This window comes from Neopelma chrysocephalum, unplaced genomic scaffold, assembly GCF_003984885.1.
Source record: "Neopelma chrysocephalum unplaced genomic scaffold, ASM398488v2 Primary Assembly neopelma1_63, whole genome shotgun sequence".
NCBI lineage: Eukaryota > Metazoa > Chordata > Aves > Passeriformes > Pipridae > Neopelma > Neopelma chrysocephalum.
In genome coordinates, this window is record NW_020897720.1 from 13380660 (window position 1) to 13402301 (window position 21642).

At 40.0% G+C, this 21642-nt stretch overlaps 1 protein-coding gene across 8 annotated transcripts in view; it reads left to right on the forward strand.

Annotated features, from left to right (window-relative positions):
• LOC113967106 (core histone macro-H2A.1) overlaps nucleotides 1-21642 on the forward strand; it is a 42635-nt gene that overhangs the window by 11531 nt on the left and 9462 nt on the right. For 2 of the 8 annotated variants that reach the window (XR_003534095.1, XR_003534096.1), the window contains exons 3-7: nucleotides 8198-8304; nucleotides 9730-9927; nucleotides 11710-11820; nucleotides 17036-17135; nucleotides 18604-18694. Coding sequence is in view for 4 of the 8 variants with exons in the window: in XM_027682405.1 (XP_027538206.1) it covers nucleotides 8198-8304; nucleotides 9730-9927; nucleotides 11710-11820; nucleotides 17036-17135 (516 nt within the window). In the remaining 4 variants the exon portion in view is untranslated. The remainder of the gene's footprint in view (nucleotides 1-8197; nucleotides 8305-9729; nucleotides 9928-11709; nucleotides 11821-17035; nucleotides 17136-18603; nucleotides 18695-21642) is intronic. The other 6 variants (XR_003534094.1, XM_027682407.1, XM_027682406.1 and 3 more) reach the window with 5 other exon arrangements.

Genomic DNA, 21642 nt, shown 5'->3' on the forward strand with positions numbered 1-21642 from the left:
TTCTTATGCTGCAGAACTAATTTCAGGCATTATCAGCATTATCAACAGGTTTATGTTGGCAAGTTCAGGGTTGGTAATTCCTTTTGTCTCCTTTCCTTATTGCATCACGTGGTTTACAATGGTTCCTTGCCTGTTTATCTTCCCTAATGTGGACTTCAGAAAACTGCCATCCACTCCTTAATTTCTCTGCAAAGTAGTGAATCAGTATCAATTTATGTCAAAAAAGAACAGTAGGTCAGGCAAGGGAATGGCCACAGACTCCATCTGGGGCACTGCAGCCACTCACATGAACTTGGATGCTTTGTATTTGTCAGAACTGGTCCAGCCACACATCTAATCAGGTCTGGTCCTTTCAGATGTAGAACTTGTCCAAATTACAGTCCAGTCCAAACTTGCTTATGAGCTGAAAAAGATACTCCTTTGCCCTTGAAAAATAGAAGTCTCTGGAGCATATTTAAAGGCAGCAAGAACCAGGCCTGCAAGTGATTTCTGCTCCCCCTGTCCCCCATCATCTGTTCTACACTGTAAATAATTTTCATTTGCCAAAATGTCATAGCAAATGAGGAGAAGGAGAAGTTTATAAAACAGCAGGAGCACAGGAGTACAGAAGAAATGAGATCCTGATTTATATTTGTTATGTACAAAGTGAAGGAAGGAGAAAATGTTAAATGTCTGTTTTCTCCATTAGTTTTTTTTCCTCAACTGTGAGGTGGGGTTTTTGTTGCCATTCCTCTCTGGTGTCCTGCTCACTGCCCAAAATCTTTACAGGGTCACAGGGGAAGACAATGATCTGCCCTCTTAGTCAGATGTACTGCTGAACTCCTGCCTGGGAGCAGAGGGACCTCGGGGGTCCACAGGAAAAAAGCTTTAGGTTAAAATTGAGTTCCAGGCATTCTGAGACTGCTCTAAATAACAGTCCTTAGGGAGTAATGAAATTTAAGAAGATAATTAATTGACAGTATCTTTTTGATACTGTTGAAATGTGTACTCACTACCAGGATGCATCTCTTCTATTTAAACAGGCAGCTTTGGAAACACTGATCCCTTTTATGGTGTTTTGCCACAAACTGTGTCCCAAGGAGGTTTAAAATAAATTAGGGGTGGGACAGGTAGGACCTGTGTCTTACCTGAGCAAGCACGAAGCTGACTCTTCATATCCAGTGTGGGTTTAATATGGATTAATACTGGACCTAAAATACAGCAGAGTTGTTTATGGCAGTACTCTCACAAGCAGAATATTTTGAATATATCAGCATAGCAAAGCTCCTTTGTACCATTCCTTTTACGTAAGATTTATGTCCTGCTCTTAAGTGAAGAGAGATTGTCACAATTTAAAATTGCTCTACTTGTAAGAACTGTCTCTTTAGATATAAAACCTTATATTTTTACCAACTGAGTGACCAGCTTTTCTGATTATAAATGCATGAATCAGTGTGTTTCAGATGTACAGAAATGAAGAGTTTTCTTTCACTGATCAGCCCTTCCTTGACTCCAGCCCTGTAAGCACTTATGTGCCTCTTATCATGTAGTGCCATAAACTTCGGTGGATCCCCAAGTTACAAAAGCTACCCCACTCCAAAATTACTGACCCAATCAGGGTCCTGATGTGTTCTCAATTAGGGTCCCATGAGATGTATTTTTTACATCACAGTCTGCAAATTATTTCGTCCCTTGAAAATGTTACATTTTAGGTATATTTTAATGCACTTAGCTCTAGAATGAAATATTTTTTATTCTAGAATTAAATACTTTTTATTCTAGTAAATTATTTCATCTGTTTAGTGGGCTAAGTTGCCAGAGAGTAATGACTTTACTGTCTATTGCTGCTCAATTTACTGTTGGTGTCAGCGTTTGTTTTGAAGAGTGGAGTGTAAATGAAGTGTAAAACAAATATGGCTGATTTTGCTACACGTTTTTTTTCTACCCTTATCTTTGCCTTATCTTGAATTCCTTGTTGAGAAGAATAAAAGCATCTATAAAGCTTAAGCCTTTTCTTCTTTGGCCCTTTATTCTTGGAATGCCAATTGCAGCACAAATGGCTGGAAAGCAGGAAGACATCCTAACTCTCTGGAGCAGCACAGTGTGTTTAGCTCAGATGTTCTCAACTTTTAGAAGTTGTTACATCAATATTGTGAGCATAATTTCCCCCCCTTTTTTTTTTTGCATGAGGGAAGATTATTTAGAATGCCTGAGTTCAGATAATGTTCTGTCTTTGGTCTTCAGTCTTTTTTTCCACAGTACATTTATCCCCGAGTTACGTTTAGAAATGGAATTCCACGTGGATTCTTCGGTGCAGTCAGATGAAATGCTCCATCCTCAATATAAAACTTCATTGGGGAAAAATAAATTTAGGGAATATACAGTGAAATGCAAGATTTTTAAAACAAACAGGAGGTGCTTTTTTTCCAAACTGTGGTGTAGCAAGCCTTGTGTTCTCAAGATGTTATGGATACTAAAAATGGATACTGAACCATTCTGGGGCCAGAAAACAATTAGACACATCCATGGAAATAAAATCCATTGGGGGACTAAACAAAAAGGTGCATTTCTAAGATGGGAAACCACGTCCCCAAGTGCCACATGCTCCACTTGATCAAGTAATGTCTGGCAGCAGTTCCATTAATCACATTTGAGCATTTCTAAAACATTTGTAAGCTGTTATGAGTAACAGCAAATGTGTCCTGCCAGGTAGAGGAGGCTCCACTGAAAAGAATAAAGGTTGATTTGAATTAGATCAGGATTCTTGAAGTCAGTGGAGAAGAACTAGGCTATCTCTTTAAATTAGTACTCAGGGTGTGAGTGCTGTAATAAATAACATTTGAGTTGAAATTCAGGTTTCCCTGAAAACTGAACTCTCATACCATTTACAGATCAATAGTAAACCCTGAAACTAAAAGAAAAAAAAATAGGAAGTTAAATAACATTAGATCTCATACCAAAAAAGAAAAAAAAAAGATGGTAATAAAGTGTAATAGAGAGCTGAAAAGTGGCTTTTGTGGCCTGAACTTGTGTTTTATGTAAGCATCAGTCTGTCATCTGCCTCACAGAAATGCAAAACTTGGAATAACTTGGCAAAGTTAACAGTTTCTCCTTTAAGGGGCCTAGTTTTGATACAGCTCAGACACTCAAGACTGAAAGGTTTGGGTTTTTTATCACATCCTAAGAGAATGATTGCCCTGCTGGGAGTTAAGGTTTCATCCAGGCTTGTGCAAAGCAGTAAAATTGCTTGAACTGATTTTCACTGCATCAGATTTCCATGACTTTGAACCCAGGCTGAGAACTGTTTTATTGGGATGCATAAGAGGGAAAGTGTTGTTAAATGATTCTCCCTTCCCTCTTGCAACTGCAGATTCCAGGGGGATTGGGTGGAATACGTGGAGAGAAGAATGCAGGAAACTCTTACCAGTCTTGGTTGATTGGGGTTGATTGAGTTAAAACCTTCTGGAATCACGTAAAATGATTCTCAGGTCAATAAAATGCTGATGGGAAGATGATTAATTTAAAGTACAATAAGCAGACTCCTTGTCATGTAGTTGGCTTTGTGGCAAATACATATTTTTTTTCAGTGGAATTGTATCAACATTCATTTCTCTTTGATTTCTGGATACCAGTTTTCTTTGGAGGAGAGGCTTCACCATTCTTTTAAAAACCTCTGACTCGTTCCTGTTGGAATTTGAGTCTTCAGGAATTGGCCTTTTGTCAACACATCACCTGTTAGTTGTTAAGAGTTTAATTTTCAAAGCTATGATTTCATCTCCCTGAAGAGAAGGTGGACAAGGGGATTTGATGCAACAGCAGTGGTTTAGCTTGAGATATAAACTGAAAAAAGAGAGAAAAACAACATTTTGGGGATGAACTCAGACCAATTAAATTGACTATTAACATTTAGAAAGTATTACAGCCTGGAATGCACGATAAACTAAAGGCCTGAAAGGAGTTTTAGTCAGTAATGACCAGTAATATTTTGTTTGGAAATGGGGATAAATGAACTGGAGCACTCTCCAGGAGTGGGAGAGGAATGCATTTGCTTTTGTTTCCATCCAGGTCTGCAGTTCCTGCTGTGCCTGCTTTGTTTCCATCTTCACAGTAACTCATTTCATTTTAACCTGGTGCTGTTGGTTCCAAAATTTGCAAGTGTTGTGAAATAGGTGTGGAAGGCAGAGAGGAGCCCCCCTGGGAAACAGGGAAATGCCAGCAGGGAATTGAGAACTCAGGAGATGTCCAGGACATGACCAGAGTCTCTGAAAGGAAAGGGTGAGGAACTCACCCTGAAAACTTGCTTCAGGATGAGGTTTCTGTGGAGACTTCTGACACTTCTTGGTTGTGTTTGAGTAGGAAATGCCTTGAGAACACCTTTTCCTGTGGTCTTATCTCAGGTTTAAATGCAAAGATGTACGACCGGTTTTCTCTTCTCCTTTAAAAATATTTAACTGAACTTTTTAAAAACCTCAGCTGAAGAAAAGCGGTTTTGGTTCAGGTGCTGAGAACAGGCTTGAACCAGTTTTCACTACCCATATCCTGGTTCTAAAGGTTACAAAGGAGTTTTTCAATTGAAAACTACCTTTGAGTTAAAATTTAAGAGGAAATGTCTTAACTTTTAAGGCTTTCACTTCCCACTTTAACCTTCTACTTTAATAATGAACTGAAAAGAAGAAAAATATTAATCATAACCTTCTACTTTAATAGTGACTGAAAAGAAGAAAAGTATTAATCACAACCTTCTTTAATAATGACTGAAAAGAAGAAAAATATTAATAATAACTATACTTTTTAAATCAAATTGATATGTTCATGATAGATTTCTGAGGCTTCCATCCCTTTTTTTTGCTACTTAACAGCTGTCCATACATGAATATATCACATGCTGACATAGAATTCCTACTTAATTGGGGTTTTTTTCCTAATTAAATACTTCTCACAGCTTTTTCACTGGATTGTTTTATGTCTGCACTTAAAGCAATACATTTTTTGTTTGAAAGTATCCAAAAGCACAGAAAAAGTCATTTGTGCAAATAAGAGTATCTCTTCATATTAAGCTAAGATTTCAGTGTGTAGTAGTTGCAAAAATATACCTTCAAAAGGATAGAATAATGAAAAACTTGTATATTTTCTTCATGCTTTAAAAAATAGAGCTTTTCACGTTCTGTTGCCTGAGTGGTGGTGATGTAATTATTCTCCTGGGGGGAAATGCCTTCAGTAAATATAAGAAACGAATGGAATAGACATTATGCAACTTCCATCCTTTCTGTGAGGCCTCATTTTTGTAAAATGTTTTGGTCTTCTGGCTGGATAAATACAAGCTGAGTGAAACCTGATGTCATGGAAGCTCTTTAACACTTTCTTTTGCCTCAACATTTCTAAGCAGAGTCTTCTCTCTTGGCCCTGCTCAGCTGCAGGAGTTGATTTTTCGATGTCTGTTTTTTCCCCACTGTGGGAAGATTACCTTTAATGAGACAGAACTCTTCAGTGACTCAAACCCTTGAGCCTCCTGCTTCCAAAGGTGGGTCTGACCTAAGAATTCAGAGCCAATCTCAATTTTAAATACCTTTTCCCACCTACTACTCTTTCCAGCTAAAGCCAGAGTGATTCTTCTGGAAATTCGAGTCAGCTCCCTTATAGAGAGAGCTAGATTTTCATCTCATTTAAAATCAGTTTAAAACATGGGTGAAACACTGTTTAAGTCTTTAGAATTAAAGTAGCATAAACCAGATGTGAAAGTAAAGCTGGCTGCAAGCAAACTCAAGGCAAGTAGTGCAAATGCCATCCACAGCCACAAAGTCTTCATTTCCAGCATTTGTGAGTGCTCTGATCTGTTGGGTTTGGATTAGGTTTGGTCAGTGCTAAATCAAAAAACTATTGCCTGTATTGGCTTCAGCTCAAATTCCTCCTGATCTTCTGTTTTTAATCAGGAGAGTGCCCCTCTGACCAGCCTTGTGTGCAGGGCTGAGTTTATGCTGTGGTTCTCTCTGTGTGCTCAAGCAATACTTGGTTATTATTGGAGAGCTGAGAAGGCCAGAGGAGAAATTCCACCCTCCATGCTCTCCTCCTCCTCTCTCCCCCTCCCCAAGCTCCTCTTTTGTGGTCCTCAAGGCCGGTGCAAAGGTTTCTGTTCCTGAGGAGGAAGTGGGGCACCTCAACTTCCCTAAAGGACCATTAGAAAACTGTAATTTCAAAACGAGTTTCCTGTCCAAGGAAGAGGGCTTAGCACTTACCAGAACAGTTCTCCACTGTACAAGGCAGACATTTGAGTTTTATGAGGAACAAATAAAACATTCCTCTGTGCTTTACAGGCATAGCACTTTTCTTAGAGCCTTTAGTTCCAAAATGACCTGTCTGCATAGTTGTGCCGATCAGTCACGGGGAATAACACGGCCTGACTGTTCCAGGGCCTGCTGCAGTAAACTGGGGGAGCAGAGGCAAAGCAAAAAAACACAGCCTGCTGTTTGCAGCAAAGCCTGGCTTTTCAGCTGGGACTGATGTCTGAGTACAAACAGTTCCATTCCTGATCTTCAGAGGAGGAGATGCTGGTGTTCCTCAGCCTCGCTGAGCTCCGTGGGGATGTCTGGGGTGTCCACAGGGATGTGAGCCAGGTCTTTGTCGTGACAGGCAGTTAAACCTCATGTGTCTGAGCTGGGCCTTTTGCAGAAGTATATGAAAAGGATTATGTCAGCTTAATTCCCTTCTTTGGAGGTGTGGAAAGCATAGGCAGGTTGACCTTACCCTGCTAATCCTGCTTTAAAAATAAATTAAAGCAATTGTTGTCAGCGTGAAATGTTGAGTTAGTTTTGCAGCCTTAGACTTAATATTCTGTCTCACCCTGTAATAGAGTTGAGTGCTTTGAAGAACACAAAAATAGTGAAAATCTACCAAAATCCTCACTGAGGTTTAACTGTAGAACATCCAGGAGCAGCTGTAAGCTTTCCAGTAAGCATCATAATTTATTTGTTATGGGAATCAGGATGAAAAATAATTAGAGAATCATGTTAAATTCAGTCTAATGAGAAGCCGTAGTCTGTGCTGTACAGTATTATTTAAGATGTAGTGTTGTGTCTTATGTGGTCATGTGGACTTTGATTTTAGTCTTTTTCATTTCCAGATTAATGTGTTAATTCAATTCTGTTTGCCTCCCTATTATGGAAGAGCTCTCATGCTATAGTCAGTTATTAAATGTGAAATGCATCTCATACCTTATTGTGATGTTCCATTTTAATATTGGTGTGTAAGAGATGTAAAAAAAGACATTTTCATGTTCTTTTTTTTTCTCCAAACATTACCGGGTTTGCAAAAGGAATTATACAGAAAGTAACAGTGAAACACAGATTGTAGAGAGGGAGATGAAAGGTGACAGCAACAGCACATAATTACAAAGTCAGATAAACATGTTATGTCATTTTTTAATTGTTCCCCAGACTCTGTTGTAATTAATTACATCCTTGCCCAGGGCTTGTTGAGCTGAAGACAGATAAGTTTGCAGATAACACTCCAGCCTTTCACATCATAGATCCTTGCAGGGGAGCAAGGAAATCTTTCCTAATTCCAGTAAAAGCCATCCCATCCGTAGCTGTTAAACGTTATTTTGTCAGGGCTGGAAGTGTCTTCTAAGGAGATAATTTATTAGGAACAAATAAACGTGATTCATCAATTACTTTTTTGGGTTAGACACTTCTTGTCAGGCAGAGAAAAAAGATCTTTCAGTGTTTGTAGAAGCAGAGTTTGTATTTTTAATGTCCCAACTTGGTATGTGCTTAAATGCTTCTGTGATGTTAAAAATGAGACATTGAGAAGAGCATCTTTTGCAGTAATAAAAAACTAGAAGTGATGCAAGCCAGACTGATTTGAGAAAAAAAAACTATAGAATTTGTACATCTAGTGCTGTCACTTGATAGGAGAGGGATCCTAAGAGATGAGCAGACAGTAGGCTTGAGAAGAACACTGAAAGGTGAAGAATCTGGAGGAACTGCTTCAAAAGAACAAAAAAAAGAATTGTGGTTTAAAGCACAGGACTTCAAGGGTGCATCTGTGCTTCGGTGATTAGACATGTAAAAAGAAAATGGTAATTTTAGAGTTAGATGTCTATTGAGGGTATCTACAGCACTTAGGAGGAACGTGATGCAATTCCCATACCTTTTTGCTAAATAACACATTGATTTTTCTTAATGATCACATTGTAATTAAAAGGGGTTTACTTTCCCCCCAGCGGAAATTCTGGAATTGGCTGGAAATGCAGCAAGGGACAACAAGAAGGGTCGAGTCACTCCTAGACACATCCTGTTGGCTGTAGCAAATGATGAAGAATTAAATCAGGTAAGAAAAAAACCTCTGCCCCGTGAGGGCCAGGATTTCCTTTAGGGCTTTTTAAATTGTCTTTCCATCCAGCTGAATTGTAACTCAAGACCTCTGCTTACTGAGCAGCACAGCAGGAAACAGCTCCATCACTCACTGAGATGCTGCCTGTGTAACTACAGCACTCAGCTTAATTCTGTATTTCAGCACAATTGAAATGTGGGAGAATGCAATGGAGATGGAACCTGACCTTTGCTCACACCGTTACAGCCTCTTCTGTTGGGGTGGGACCTTTTCTTCAACTCTACAGGGACACAGAGAAAATGTTGCAGATGCTCTTTGTTTGGTTGGTTTTGTTTTCCCCTACCTGTTCCCACTGAAGTCTGTTATTGTGACCACAGAAGAGCTCTGAACTCTTGCAAGTCTGTGTCCTTTGCAGGCTTCAAAATACCGCAAAAAAATTGGGGTATTATTGTTACAGTGCTGTGGCATCAGCCAGGGGCAGTGGCTGGAATTACTGTACCTTTGTGTGAGGTGCTGTAAAAACACATCTGAAAAGAGACTTTTTCCAAACTTATGTATTATGATGGAGCAGGAAAAAAAACCAATATCCCCAAACCACCCTTCTTCTGGCTTTGTGTGAAATTTGGGAATACTGTCCATTCATTCATTTGTAAGCTTGGAGCCTCACTGAGTTGAGATTGGGGAGCAGTAAACATGAATCAGAAGGTGGGACTGGGGGACTTTGATGCCACCTTTTGTATCCTCCTGAATAGTGAATTAGTCCCAGTTAGATGTATAAAAATGGGTTCAAGTGTTTTTAAATACAGAACATGGTATATTTCACCTCTGCTTTTAAAGGCTTGAATGAACCACACTCTTTTGAATATTGGTCTTCAACTGCCTATTTCTTTGAAGAAAAACTTCTGGGTATAGAGACTTGTATAAATGTTACCCTCCATTCTGAAGTGCTTTTTCTAAGAAAGAAAAACTGTTTTAAAAATGCACTTTCAAGAGAATTCAGCACTTGGGACATACATTGGGTTGTGGCACCCATTGCAGTGTCACCCCCTGGATTTTGGGGCCCCATTTCTCTCTCCCAGGCTGCCCTGCAGGGCCCTCCTGTGTGTGGCTGGGACTGTCCTGTTTTCTCCTGGTTGGGTAACAGCCTTCATGGCACAGCTTCAGAGGAACAGATCTTGGGTGAGCCCTGGAGATGCTGACAGTGCCAAGCATATGTTGCAAGAAGAACACACATTCCTTTTCGAGTTAAAATCTCCTACGTGGTCAGCTCTGTTTCATACATTTCACGTCTCTCTTCTTCAAGGGTAAATGTGTTGAGAAACTCAGGGCAATGTACAAAGCTTGCAGTAAATTGCCATTTTCTATTTATTGGTGAGTAAACGCTGGAATTTGTCTTCTGCAACTTTCTTTCTTTTTTATTAGCTATTGAAAGGGGTCACCATAGCCAGTGGTGGAGTGTTACCCAATATTCACCCAGAGCTGTTGGCAAAGAAGAGAGGATCAAAAGGAAAACTGGAAGCCATCATCACTCCACCTCCAGCAAAGAAGGCAAAGTCTCCCTCACAGAAAAAAACTGTATCAAAGAAAACAGGCGGCAAGAAAGGAGCGAGGAAATCCAAGGTAGAGTAATGTGTTTATTTTAAACCCAACGAGCTTGCAAACTGTAGCTGCAGGGAGCTCCACTCAGGGGCAGCTTTCTGTGCCTTGTGTTGTTAACAACAGTGATTTCAGTCACAACAAGCAAAGGAAGGGGGAGTCTGAAAACCCTCAGAGGTCACTCGAGTCTGCAGGACAGGGAGGTGAGCCATAAATACTCTGCAAGGAACATTCTTAGGTGGGCACAGGCTGGAGGCACCAGGAGATAGAAAAGTGTCTGAGGGCTGTGCCGGTCACCCCTTACAGGTTTCAGTTTGTAGGAATAAGGAATCTTTGCACATGTGTAGCCAAGGATGGCTTTTTCTTTTGCAAAACAACTACTGTCAAGCAGTAAGTTATGAAAGTAGGAAGAAAAGGACAGGAATTTCTCATGAAGTGGACAAGGAATGTCAGAATTGCCTCTGGGTCGAACAAAGCTTCTTTATTCATTGTGTGTGTCTCTGTTACTGTTTACTTGGTCACTGCTGATTTTTTGGGGGGATTTTTTCAAGCTGTTGAATTGTTTTCTCCCCCAGAACACCTAGTAGTTGACATTTCAAGTGCTGTGCTTCCAATAACCATGCACTAATAATTTCCCTAAATCTGGAATTTTTTTCCCCCCTGCTTGATTACAAAAGCAGGAAGTCTGTTGTGGGGTTCTGTTTTTCTTCCACACAATAAACTGTATTGTCTGCTTACTATATTGGTATTTGGCTAACAGCAAACTCTTGGGGAATTGAAATAGGACCCATGAAATTCTAATTTTCAAAACATTTGTGTAAAGTAAAGCGTGGTTACAGCTTCTAAAAGCACCAATATACCCTTGCATCAAAGTCATTTCAGTTGTTCACCCTCGGATTTAGTTTATAGAACTACAAACTAAACTTTGCAAAGGGATAATAGGGAGACAGTGGCTTGCTTAATACTTCAGGTGTGCTTTTTAGCTTCAACATAGATACTGCTGAGGCACCAAATATTTACATGAAACCCTAAGTAGTAATTTTATTGAAAATATGAAATTATTTTTGGCACCATCTGAGTTTATGACCACAGCAGTCAGTTCACTGTCTTCATGAAATGCCTTTTTCCAAATGTTCCTGATTCTCATTTTTGTTCATTCCTGAGGGCTGTTATTCCCCTGCAGTGAATGCAGAGTTGAAAAAGGTGGTTGAGGGGAACTCCATCTCCCCCAGCAGTTTTACTGGAGATAAAAGTGGGTGGTGATGTTAAATAAGACAGAAAATTTTTCAGCCCTTTTCCTGCTACCAGGCAGGTAGAAAGTAGGTGCATTCTTCTGACTCTGCCTCTAAGGACACATTACAAAGGAGCATTTCTAAAAATAAGTTTGTGAAATCTGGGAGCACCTCTCTTCACAAAGAAAATTTGTTCTCTGACAAGTCACTTTTTACCTTAAAATGAACATCTGCCCACACACGCAGATACATTATCTTTGTCCACACAAGCTGTTAATAGTTTGGGGCTGGTTTTGTGTTTTTCTGCAGCATTTAAGACAACTCCCATCTCAGTTGTGCCCTGTCATGGGCAGGGAAAGGCACCTGTGGATCTGCAGGTGCTGAGGTCGTTATTCCTGTTGGTCCCTTCACTGTTATCAGTCACTTTGGTTGGACTGGAGGATAAAATCCAACCCCAGTGTTTGCACAGGCATTTTATTGCCTGCTAAGCATTTAGTGCCTGTTGTGTATCTTTGTGTCATTAAACTGGTTTTCTCAGAGCCTTGAGTTAACTAATTAAGTGTATTTTTGGAAGAAGAAGCAGGGAGAAGTTAGCAAATCAGCCAGTGCTGACAGTACAACAGAGGGAACTCCTGCAGATGGTTTCACAGTCCTGTCCACCAAAAGCCTGTTTCTTGGCCAGAAGGTATGATCCTGCATTTTTACAAATGAATACCTATTTTTCCAGGCTGCTTAGGGAATACCCCCTCTCCTGCCACCCCCCTTTCCATAAAACATCCAGGTACAATGGACATTTCCCCACTGAGCACTTGAGGAAGTGTATGATATTAGCTTTTCTAATTTCAAACAACAAACTTCTAGAACATTTTAAAAATACATAAAAAAATTTTTCATGTGGCTACATAATTAAATAATTAGAAGGAAAGCCTGTGTGCTTGTAATCTATCTCACCTCATTGATAAACAGCGTAATTGTTACAGCTCAGCATCTGCCAAAGAGGAGATTATTATAAGAATGATATGTATTTTTTCCAGTGGGCAGCCCACTTCATTGCTGATGTAAATGATTTACAGGTTTTTATCAAAACCTATTTTAGACATTTGTTCATCATAGTGGTTTTATGTTATGTTCTGTTTTGTGGTTTACAGACTGTGTAATAATGAATGATGCTTTTATGAAAAGCTAGAAGTCAACAATCCTTTTTTTTCCCTGTGAATATGCTTTGGGACGTGGGATGGTTTAATACAAATACATATCTGCTTAAAGAGAGGATCCATTTAAAGAGACAATTCATTAAATTAATTTGGTTTTTTATCCTGAAACCTGCCTTTAGTTCATGATACAAAATTTTTTGTTAAGTAAAGCTGCATCTTTCTTCTATCATTCAGTAATCAGATCATTGTGTTGTAAGCCATAAAAGATGAGCCATTGTCCATTGTGGAATGTAACTCCTCTGACTCATTTTTATTTCATACTGAGGTTGTTCTCCATTTACCCTGCCACAGTTTGTTTGCCAAGTTTAACATGCATGAGAGTAACATTTTTTTTTGCAAGACTTCTGATTTTCCACATTTGGTTTTACAACAACTGGAGCTAAATTGCTGGGTTGATAGGGGTCTTTTATTTTACTCCTAGTAGGGGGGTGGTTCTTTAAAAACATTTCAATGACTAATTTAGAACCTAAAATTTATAGTCCACATTAGTGTTTCAAGAAAGCAACATCAGACTTGTGGAGCTGATTTTGAGCTCCTTTTAGTTACCAGAGGGAACCTGGGATAAGAGCTGATGTTGTGTTCCAGCAAACTGACCCAGCAAATCAGTGAGGCTTCGCTGCTGGGCTCAGTGGAAGAGAATCCTGAACTCCAGGAGTGCTTTAAGCTGTGCTGAGCAAAGCCAGTGTCTGTTTTAGAGCGTCCCAGGGAGTGCCTTGTACTGGGAAATGGACTTCCTGGCTTTCCCATTCCCTTGGAGTGCATTCCCTGGTGTGACATGTCCATCCCTGCACTGGGTGGTTGTCACTTAGCCCTGCATGTGAGACAGACCACGTGTCAGCCTTTTGTTGTAACACATCATGAAAAGAAAAATGAAAGGAAAATGAAAACCCGTTTGTCTCCTGTGAGGGGGAACACTCCAAATCAAAGGGATCATGTTCTGAGCGTTAGAGGAGGCATTGGAAGAATTGCTGCTGAGATCAATCAAGCAGGATCTTTCAAACCCCGTGACATCCTTGAACACCTCTCCAGCATCTCTCTGTGGTTTGCAAAACCATTATCTGCTAGATCAGAAAATCATTTGCTAGATGGCAGAGAGGGATGAAAATAATCTTGGGTTTGGTATCACACCATTCCTAAGTGTTTAATGGGAAAAATCTTAGTCTTGGCTCCATGTTTGCAGAAGGGAAGGGATTTATTTGCAAGAGCAGCTCTTCATCCTTCTAATATCCCCAGATTTAATTAGCTAAAAAAACAAATGAGAATGTTGCAAACCTGGGTATTGTTCAGTTTTTTAAATTCCTGTTATTGCATTAAATCTTCAGGTAACTGCTGACACTCAGATAGAAACTCTTAGAGGTCAGGAAGTGGCCAAGAACCCTTCAGTTATACCTGTACAAGTGTCTTAGTGCTACGTTAATTAAATATTAAAATCTAGTTAATATGTAAATGACTGCACATGGTACAAGTGCCATGCCAATGGAAATGTGGTATTGTGCACATTAAGTAGTTTGTTTTTCCTGAGAGGATTAGAGGCAGAGTTGTGAGACCTCAAACCTAAGCTTTAGGGTTTGGACTTTGCAAGAGACCTCAGCTTGTGGTCCTCCACGGGCATCTTCAGTTTTCAGTATGAAACTCATACCAGAAAAACTTCCAAGACTTTTAAGGTAATTTTATCTGAAATAAAAAATGGAAGGCTTGGCTCAGAAAATACCCACAGATGTGCTAAGTGCCACCTGCATTTTATCTAACTAACATTTAATTGAAATGTTACCTAAAGCCCTGTCCATTCTTTGTTGCACATGTATATGCAAGTCGTGCCTATTTATATTTGTAAAGTGACCCTTTAGGGCATCACTTCTCCTGCCTAATACATGCTTCATGTCATTTGGTAGTGAAATTAAGCAATTACTCATTGGAGGATTTGATTCTGATTAATTTTTGAATTGTGTTCTGGCACTTGGATGTCTAACAGTGCATTGAGCAGTAAATGCAGAATTTAGTAAAATAATACTTAGCTGCCAACTCGTGCTACCAGTGATGGGCAGCTTTCTAAGCATCTTCTTGTTGCTGTTAAATTGAAAGTTTAATTACCAACTATTTATGATGTAAATCCCATGTATGGGTGGGCTCAGGGTTAGATTTAAGGTCCAAAACGTTCTGCAGCTAAGAGATCTGAGGCAAAAACCTGTAGAACACAGAATTAGGAATGAAAGAGGAACATCTATAGAATGAACAAAATATGCTTAGGAGCAGACTAAAATCTCCACAAAACAGTCTTTTGGTGTGTGCATGTGTTTTGTTGTTGTTTTGGGTTTCTTAATTTTAAAATTCATGAAGTTTCTTTAACATTTTTGGTTTGATTTGACTTTTTTTTTTTTAAACAGCAGTTGCTTGTAGTCAAACTCAAGACTCAAACTCAAGTATGAATAACTTGCCACGTGTGAAGTATTAAAGGATTCCAAGCTATTTGGAAAGGAAGCTTTCTTAGATTTTATTACAAATTCCCGAACAGACCTGTACTTAAAACACTGAATTACACTCATTTTTAGTCAAAATCACCCTATTTTGAGGGAACATAGTTTACTCAAGCAACATATGCAAATGATACGACATTGCAGGCTTTTAAAAAGAGAAAGAAGGTCAATTCATGGAATCACATGAATGAAATGGAAAGATTTTTTTTCATAAAACCTAAATATGTGGATGGTGGCCTCCTTAAATCACCCATTCACTTGTATGGGTTTCATGGATCAGCTCATATTCCCTGTTAATAAATTAAGATACACAAAGAGATGGTTTGAAGAGTTAAGTTTACAGAACATGGATTACAAACCAAGAGGCAAAATTCAGTTATTGATGAGATAAAGTACCATGCCTGTTGTGCTTCAGAGGTTGAGGGCTTTGGATTAGAAGGAAAGCCTGGCTTAACTGCAGCTGGTTTCAAGACTTGCATAAACAAATGAGAACTTTCTCTTCCATAATTGCTTTCAGTATCACCTAATCAGCCCCTGAAACAATCATTTTAAATACCTGTAGATACAAGCATAGACCATGCTGTAATTAATATGTTTCCCCAGATGAAAGTCTGGAAATTTTTTAAACTTTTAAAGTATTTTAAGTTTGAAATAGTCAACTTAGTGCATGTGAAATCAGACTTCCCAACAGGAGCTACGAAGCAGTGTCACAACCTGCTCTAACCCTGCAATTCTGACCTCTGCCAAGTTTGGCATTCCCAGCAGGTTGCCCAAATTATGGAGTTCTTTCTGTGGTGTGGGTCACATCCTATGGTGAGACACCCAAACTATCTGTACTATCAGTTTTCACCCCTGAGCACTACTAAAAAAAACATCCTTACTGGAATAACGTGACAGGATCCTTTTGTCACCGTGGCTGGTCTGAGTTTTTCCACTGACTTCTTATTTCATAGAATAGTTTGTAAGTCTTGCTCAAAATATATTACCAGAAGTTAAAGTCTGCACTTCCTCATATTAATTCCATGAATTCTTTCTATTCTTTGAAGAACATGTAGTGCAGATGTGAATTAATCTCTAGATCTCTGGGCCACCTCCCTCAGTTTACTGTGTGCCCGTGAGAAATCCTCCTGATTTTGTAACAAGAAAGAAATAGGAATCCACGGGTGCAGTGAGAGGAGTTAATGGGCATTAATGGGTGGAGTTAAAATTTCTGTTTTCCTGAGGGACAAAAGCAAATAAAATAAAACCTAGAAGAAATAAGCACACAATATTATGTGCCTGCTTATGGTACCTCACTAGGCACTCAACAAAGGCTGCAGAACTGTAATGAGAACTGAAGTGCTGCAATACAGAACGTGCTGACCACTGATAAGGAGAGAAAAAGAATCCCATCCCCTTGTTGGGATGGAGGAATCACTGGAGACAAGTGTGTGCTTCCTCAGAGATAGGCTGTGTGTGCTGGCTTAAGGAAGGAGGAGCAGCAGCTTTGATCCCAGTTCAGTCTGAATGGTCTCAGCACGTTCCTGTAATTAATGCTTAAGGAATGCTTAGGGTGTCCTTCATCTCTACTTGGAGGAGAAACAAAAGCCTTCTTTTAATGCCAAAATTAGAATCACAGAATGGTTTGGGTTGGAAGGAACCTTAAAGAACGTCTCGTTCCAACCCTCCCCTGCCATGGGGAGGGACGCCTTCCACCAGCCCAAGTTGCTCCAAGCCCCATCCAACCTGGCCTTGGACACTTCCAGGGATCCAGGGGCAGCCACAGCTTCTCTGGGCAACCTGTGCCAGGGCCTCCCTACCCTCACAGGGAAGAATTCCTTCCCAATATCAAATCTTAACCTTCCCTCCTTCAGCTTGAGGCCATTCTCCCTTGTCCTGTCGCTCCATGCCCTCATGGAAATTGCCTTTCCAGCCTTCTTGTAAACCCACTTTAGCTAGTAGATAATAATAACAATCCCAAACAGTGATCAGCATAGAACCAAACCAGAGCTCATTAGTAGGTACATTCCTGTCCTCCCTGTGTGAACAGTGTTTGAGTCTTGCGTTTGAGTTTTTTGGGGACAATAACCCTCCTTTACGACCTGCCTTTTTATTTTGCATATTTGTTTGCAGTGATGCTATCTCCATCTGTGTTGCAAAGCTCACTTTTCTGCAGCTTCTCTGTGATTTCCCAGCTGTCCTGTTATTTCCCACCTCATGCTTTTCTTTTCAGCTGAACCTTATTCACAGTGAAATCAGTAATTTAGCCGGCTTCGAGGTGGAGGCCATTATCAATCCTACCAATGCTGACATTGACCTTAAAGATGACCTAGGTAAATGGGGCATGGGTTGACACAACTAACGGTCACATGGAAATTATGGAACCCAGAATTTACCCTCTAGGCCTTCAAACCTTTAGGAAGAGCAGAAATTCAAATCTTGCTTTGTTGAAGAAAATATATTCAAAATACTCTTTTCACCGAATCCGAACGCTCGCAGCTATTGCTTTGTCTTCAAGCTGATTTCAGTTCAAACCAAAAATTTAAATTCTTTTCCATAATGATCATATGTGACTGTTAGCTATTTTGGGGGGTTTCTTATTTGGATACTTTGAGGACTAAAATACTTTTTTGTCAGGTTGTTTTCAAAATAAGCAGTTTCTCCATTCTACCTGCAGTCTCAGGGCTTTTTTCTCATACTTAGAGTAGGCTTAAAATTTTTAAAAGGAATTATTAAATAATTAACTGTCCCCAAATCTTTCCTACCTTGATTTCACGTTTAATTCAATCAAGTCATGTTTCCATTATGCTTCAGTTACTCGCTGTCACTCACATTCAGCTGAGAACAAATACTGATATTATACCAACAGTGAACTACCGTAGATGGTGAATTGCTTTTAAAGCTTCTGTCTTGTTCCAGATTGAAAAAAAATCAAAAAATTCCTTCTTCAGCAAATGAAAAGTTACCTTTTAAGCATTATGTACTGCATTCCCTTCTCATTTGAATATTGAATATTCTTATTTGATTATGCTCTTGTCTTTTTTTTTAAACTTCCTTAATGGAATACAACCCATAATTCTACTACTGCTGCATTTCCTGTGGGAATGTACAAAAGTAACTTAACAAGAAAAAAGATTTAAGAAGGCTAATTTTTAAATCAGCCTTTCTCAGAAATATGTATATCTTTACAAGTGTCTCGGCCATTCCAACACATAGTTAGAGAGTATGCCTTACCTTTAAACTATAAAACAATCCCTTGTATTTTTTAAAGCAAATTCAGTACAACCCTTGCTGCAAATACAGGGTTTCCTCTGTGTGAAGGAGACTGGCATTTTTAGAAACAAAATGATGAATTGCTTTCCACGTGAAGATTAGTACCTGTCAGCTTATTGATGCTGACAAAATGGAGAAACTAATTATTTTGTTTGGCTTGATGATCCTGAATTTCTTTTTTTAAACAGATTCCATATTTTAATGTCATGCTCTGTGGGGAACTGGTTGTTCTAGGTTTCTGCCAAGTGCAATGGGGCATTAGCTGATTTTAAAACTTTGGAAAATGATCTCGTGATTGCTCTGACTTTGTCATTTTAGCATTTATTTGATCATGTCATACTCAATATTCCTCCTCCTGTTCCCTACACCCCTTTCTCTACACACACCTGCACACACAACTCAGCATTTTGGCGCAAGGTTTGGAGATGTGAAGGTAGGAAAATATGGACGTTGGTACATGTGTAAATGTAGAGCCTGTGCTGGGTCTCTGTCCAACGTGGTTGATCTCCATCTGTTTACCTGTTGTAGTTGCAAGTTGTACAGGCTGACATTGCCACGATCGACAGTGATGCTGTCGTTCACCCGACAAACTCTGACTTCTACACCGGTGGTGAAGTAGGTAATGGCAAGTTCAGCGCTGCCGAGTTTGTATGTGTGTGCATGGTCGATCAGCAGCCACAAGCTTGGTGTAGCTATGCAGATCTGCATTCATTTCTCACTTCCAGCAGTCCTGACTGATCAGAGAGAGAAAGCAGGGATTGCAAAGCCAGTAGGCATTTCTGGTTTTTATCACCGAATCAGGCTTTCAGCAGCGAAATTGGAAGCACAGGAACAGTTCGTTCAATGCGGGCACATGAGCAGGGCACATGAATCACCACCCTGACATGTTCAATGCCTGGGCTGAACATGGTTTGAGGCTTGATCTTTAGATTTCTAACCAGTTCCAGTGCACCCTCTCTGTGCCAGATGTTCACATCTGGATCACATGCTGGATCTGGCCGATGACCGATGACCTTCCCAGCCCTGCTCAATGGTCCACAAGCCCGCAGTGGTGTGACACGTTTTTCAGGTGGTCAGTCATCTAAGCCACACTGCTGAGAGAAGGCACGAGAGAAAACAGGACAGACCTCTTAATTCAGCCATCATAACTGTCCCCTGAGTAACTCCTCTAAGTGGTACCCACCCTCTCTGCTTATGCTGTGTTGAAGGATTTGGTAAAAGGGTAGCAATGCTTTCACTGAACTGCCTTGGTAACTTGAGAAGGCAAGTGACAGTTTGGGCTGGATGCAGAAGTTGTTAAAATCGAGTGAGCTGATCCCAGCCTCTGTTCTGCATCTCATCTTAACCTCCCCATCACCATGTGAACGGGCTCCCTGCACACCCAAGGCCCTGGGTCAGTACTGGCTTGGGGGGACACGTGTCCTGCTGCAGCACTGGCATGTCCCACACCCCCTGCTTTTCCTGAAGGAGCTGCTTTCTGAGTAACACACAGAGAAAAGTAGCTCTGGATGGCCCGTTGAGCAGGAGCACTGTGGCTTGGCTGGCTAAATAATATGTAGAGACATTAAAATAAAAGTGTTAAATAGCCTGTAACTGAAGAATATGCTTGCAAAGCCTGTCAGACCCATTTAGCCAATGTGCCTGTCTCCTCCCCTGTGACAGGGAAGTGCTTTGCTACCCTGCAAAGAAAATTGTCTCTCGAAGCTGGACTGCTCATTCCTTAGTGTAGGTTCCTGTTGCCTCTGACTGCTGTAAGAAAGAATAGAAGTGCACAAATGCTTAGCTTCCAATGATTAACTTTTACCCATCTAAATTTTTTTTTAATTATTATTTTTGTTGGTTTTTTTCCCTAACAATTTAAATGTACTGGGGGCTTATCCTGAGAATTTTAGAGCCTAAATTTCTGCTAACGCTGTTTTCAACACTGATACCAATGCCTGCTTGGAAAGCATGAGATAATGATCTTGTTCTCATGGGAGTGACACATATTTATGCCTGTGAGCAAATAAGCTACTAACCTTGAAGCTGTGAAGCAAGACTTCCATCAAGAAACTTGCTAATGTAGTGGAAAATGGTTGAATACAGTCTGTCCTTTCCCAGATTAAGCTAATTTACAACATAGATCTCAAGTATGATTTCAATATAAACCCTCACTATTAATCAGAAGAAGAGCATAATTGAGGAGTAAATGCAGAATATCTCACTGATTCATACTTTTGCTCTTCTTTGTACCAGATCTCCAAGAAGAGAGCTCAGTGAAATAAACTGACATGGTTGTTCATTGCTTTTAATTATAAATTAATTCCCTGTAGAAGGGAAAAAGCTGATCCTTCTGGATTGAATTAAACCAAACTAGGCTAAATTCCATTAAATGTACAACAGCTTTGCAATGGCAAAGAAATGACCTACTTAATAGATCTTTGCTGTTCCTAGGTTCTGCACAAGGCTTAATTATGTTTCCCCTTGAAACAAGAGAAATTAAGGATTATGAATGTCATGGGGTTTAGGACTGATCAGAGTTCATGGACTCAGGGGGAATATAACTGGAATATATATAAAAATATCAGTGGGAATTATGTGGAAATACATACAGCAAGAGTGGAACTAGAATGGAAACTGTTTCATTGCCTCCCCATCCCTTCTCCGTCGGAGGGATTTTACAAAGCCCTGGGCTCAGCCACGTGTCCTGGATGGGCTCAGCACAGGGCATGGGGGGTCTGTCTCTGCCTTTGAGGTGCCAGGGGGCTTCCAACCCCTCAGTGCTGCTGTGGGTCTCCTTTCCCAGCCCTCTCCTAAGACACCTTGCTGCTACAAGTAAAGCCATTACTGTCTCCTCTAAGAGATTTTAAGGTGGTCCTTCCACTCGCGTGCACTGGGACTGGTGACTTTAAGTCTCAGAAAATTCCTAGTGAGGAGTTGGGCTGAATAAGTAGAAATACTTTGGCTGAAGTATTTCTATAAAAGAGCTTAAATGAGCACAAAGAGCAAATTACACTCTGACCTGCACAGTCTGACCTTGCAATCCAGCTTTTGGCAAACCCTGTGTTGAACTGATGGCGAAAAAGCCAAAGAAAAGGCATAAGTTTTGTAATTGTCCTCAGCTTTTGTGCCCCAAAAGCAATAAACTCCAACTGGAAAAATAGAGGCAGGGTCACAGAGTCAGTTTTTGAATGGAAAACAAATGCATTGTTTTCAACTTTTCATCTTCAGTTTGGAAGAAATTTAGCAGAACAAAGAGCATCTTAGTTCTTAGAGCCATAACCCAATTTAGTAACCTGAACCTTGGAGGAGGGGCTCTGCTTCCTTGAGCATACAGTATGTGCACTTCCATCAGAAAATGCATTTTTTTCTTTCTTCATCAGTGAAAGTAAGGGGTGTCACCAAATAAATGTCTAGATCTTTAGAGATCCTAGTTCTGAATTTTTGGAAATCAGTTTTCAAAGCAATATCTCAAATCAGAGCCTTTATGATATCACTGCTTGTACTTATCAACCTTTATAATTAATATGCACAGTGCAAAATTATGTGGGATGCTTATGTAGTTAGGAAAATGCTTTCTTGGGCTGT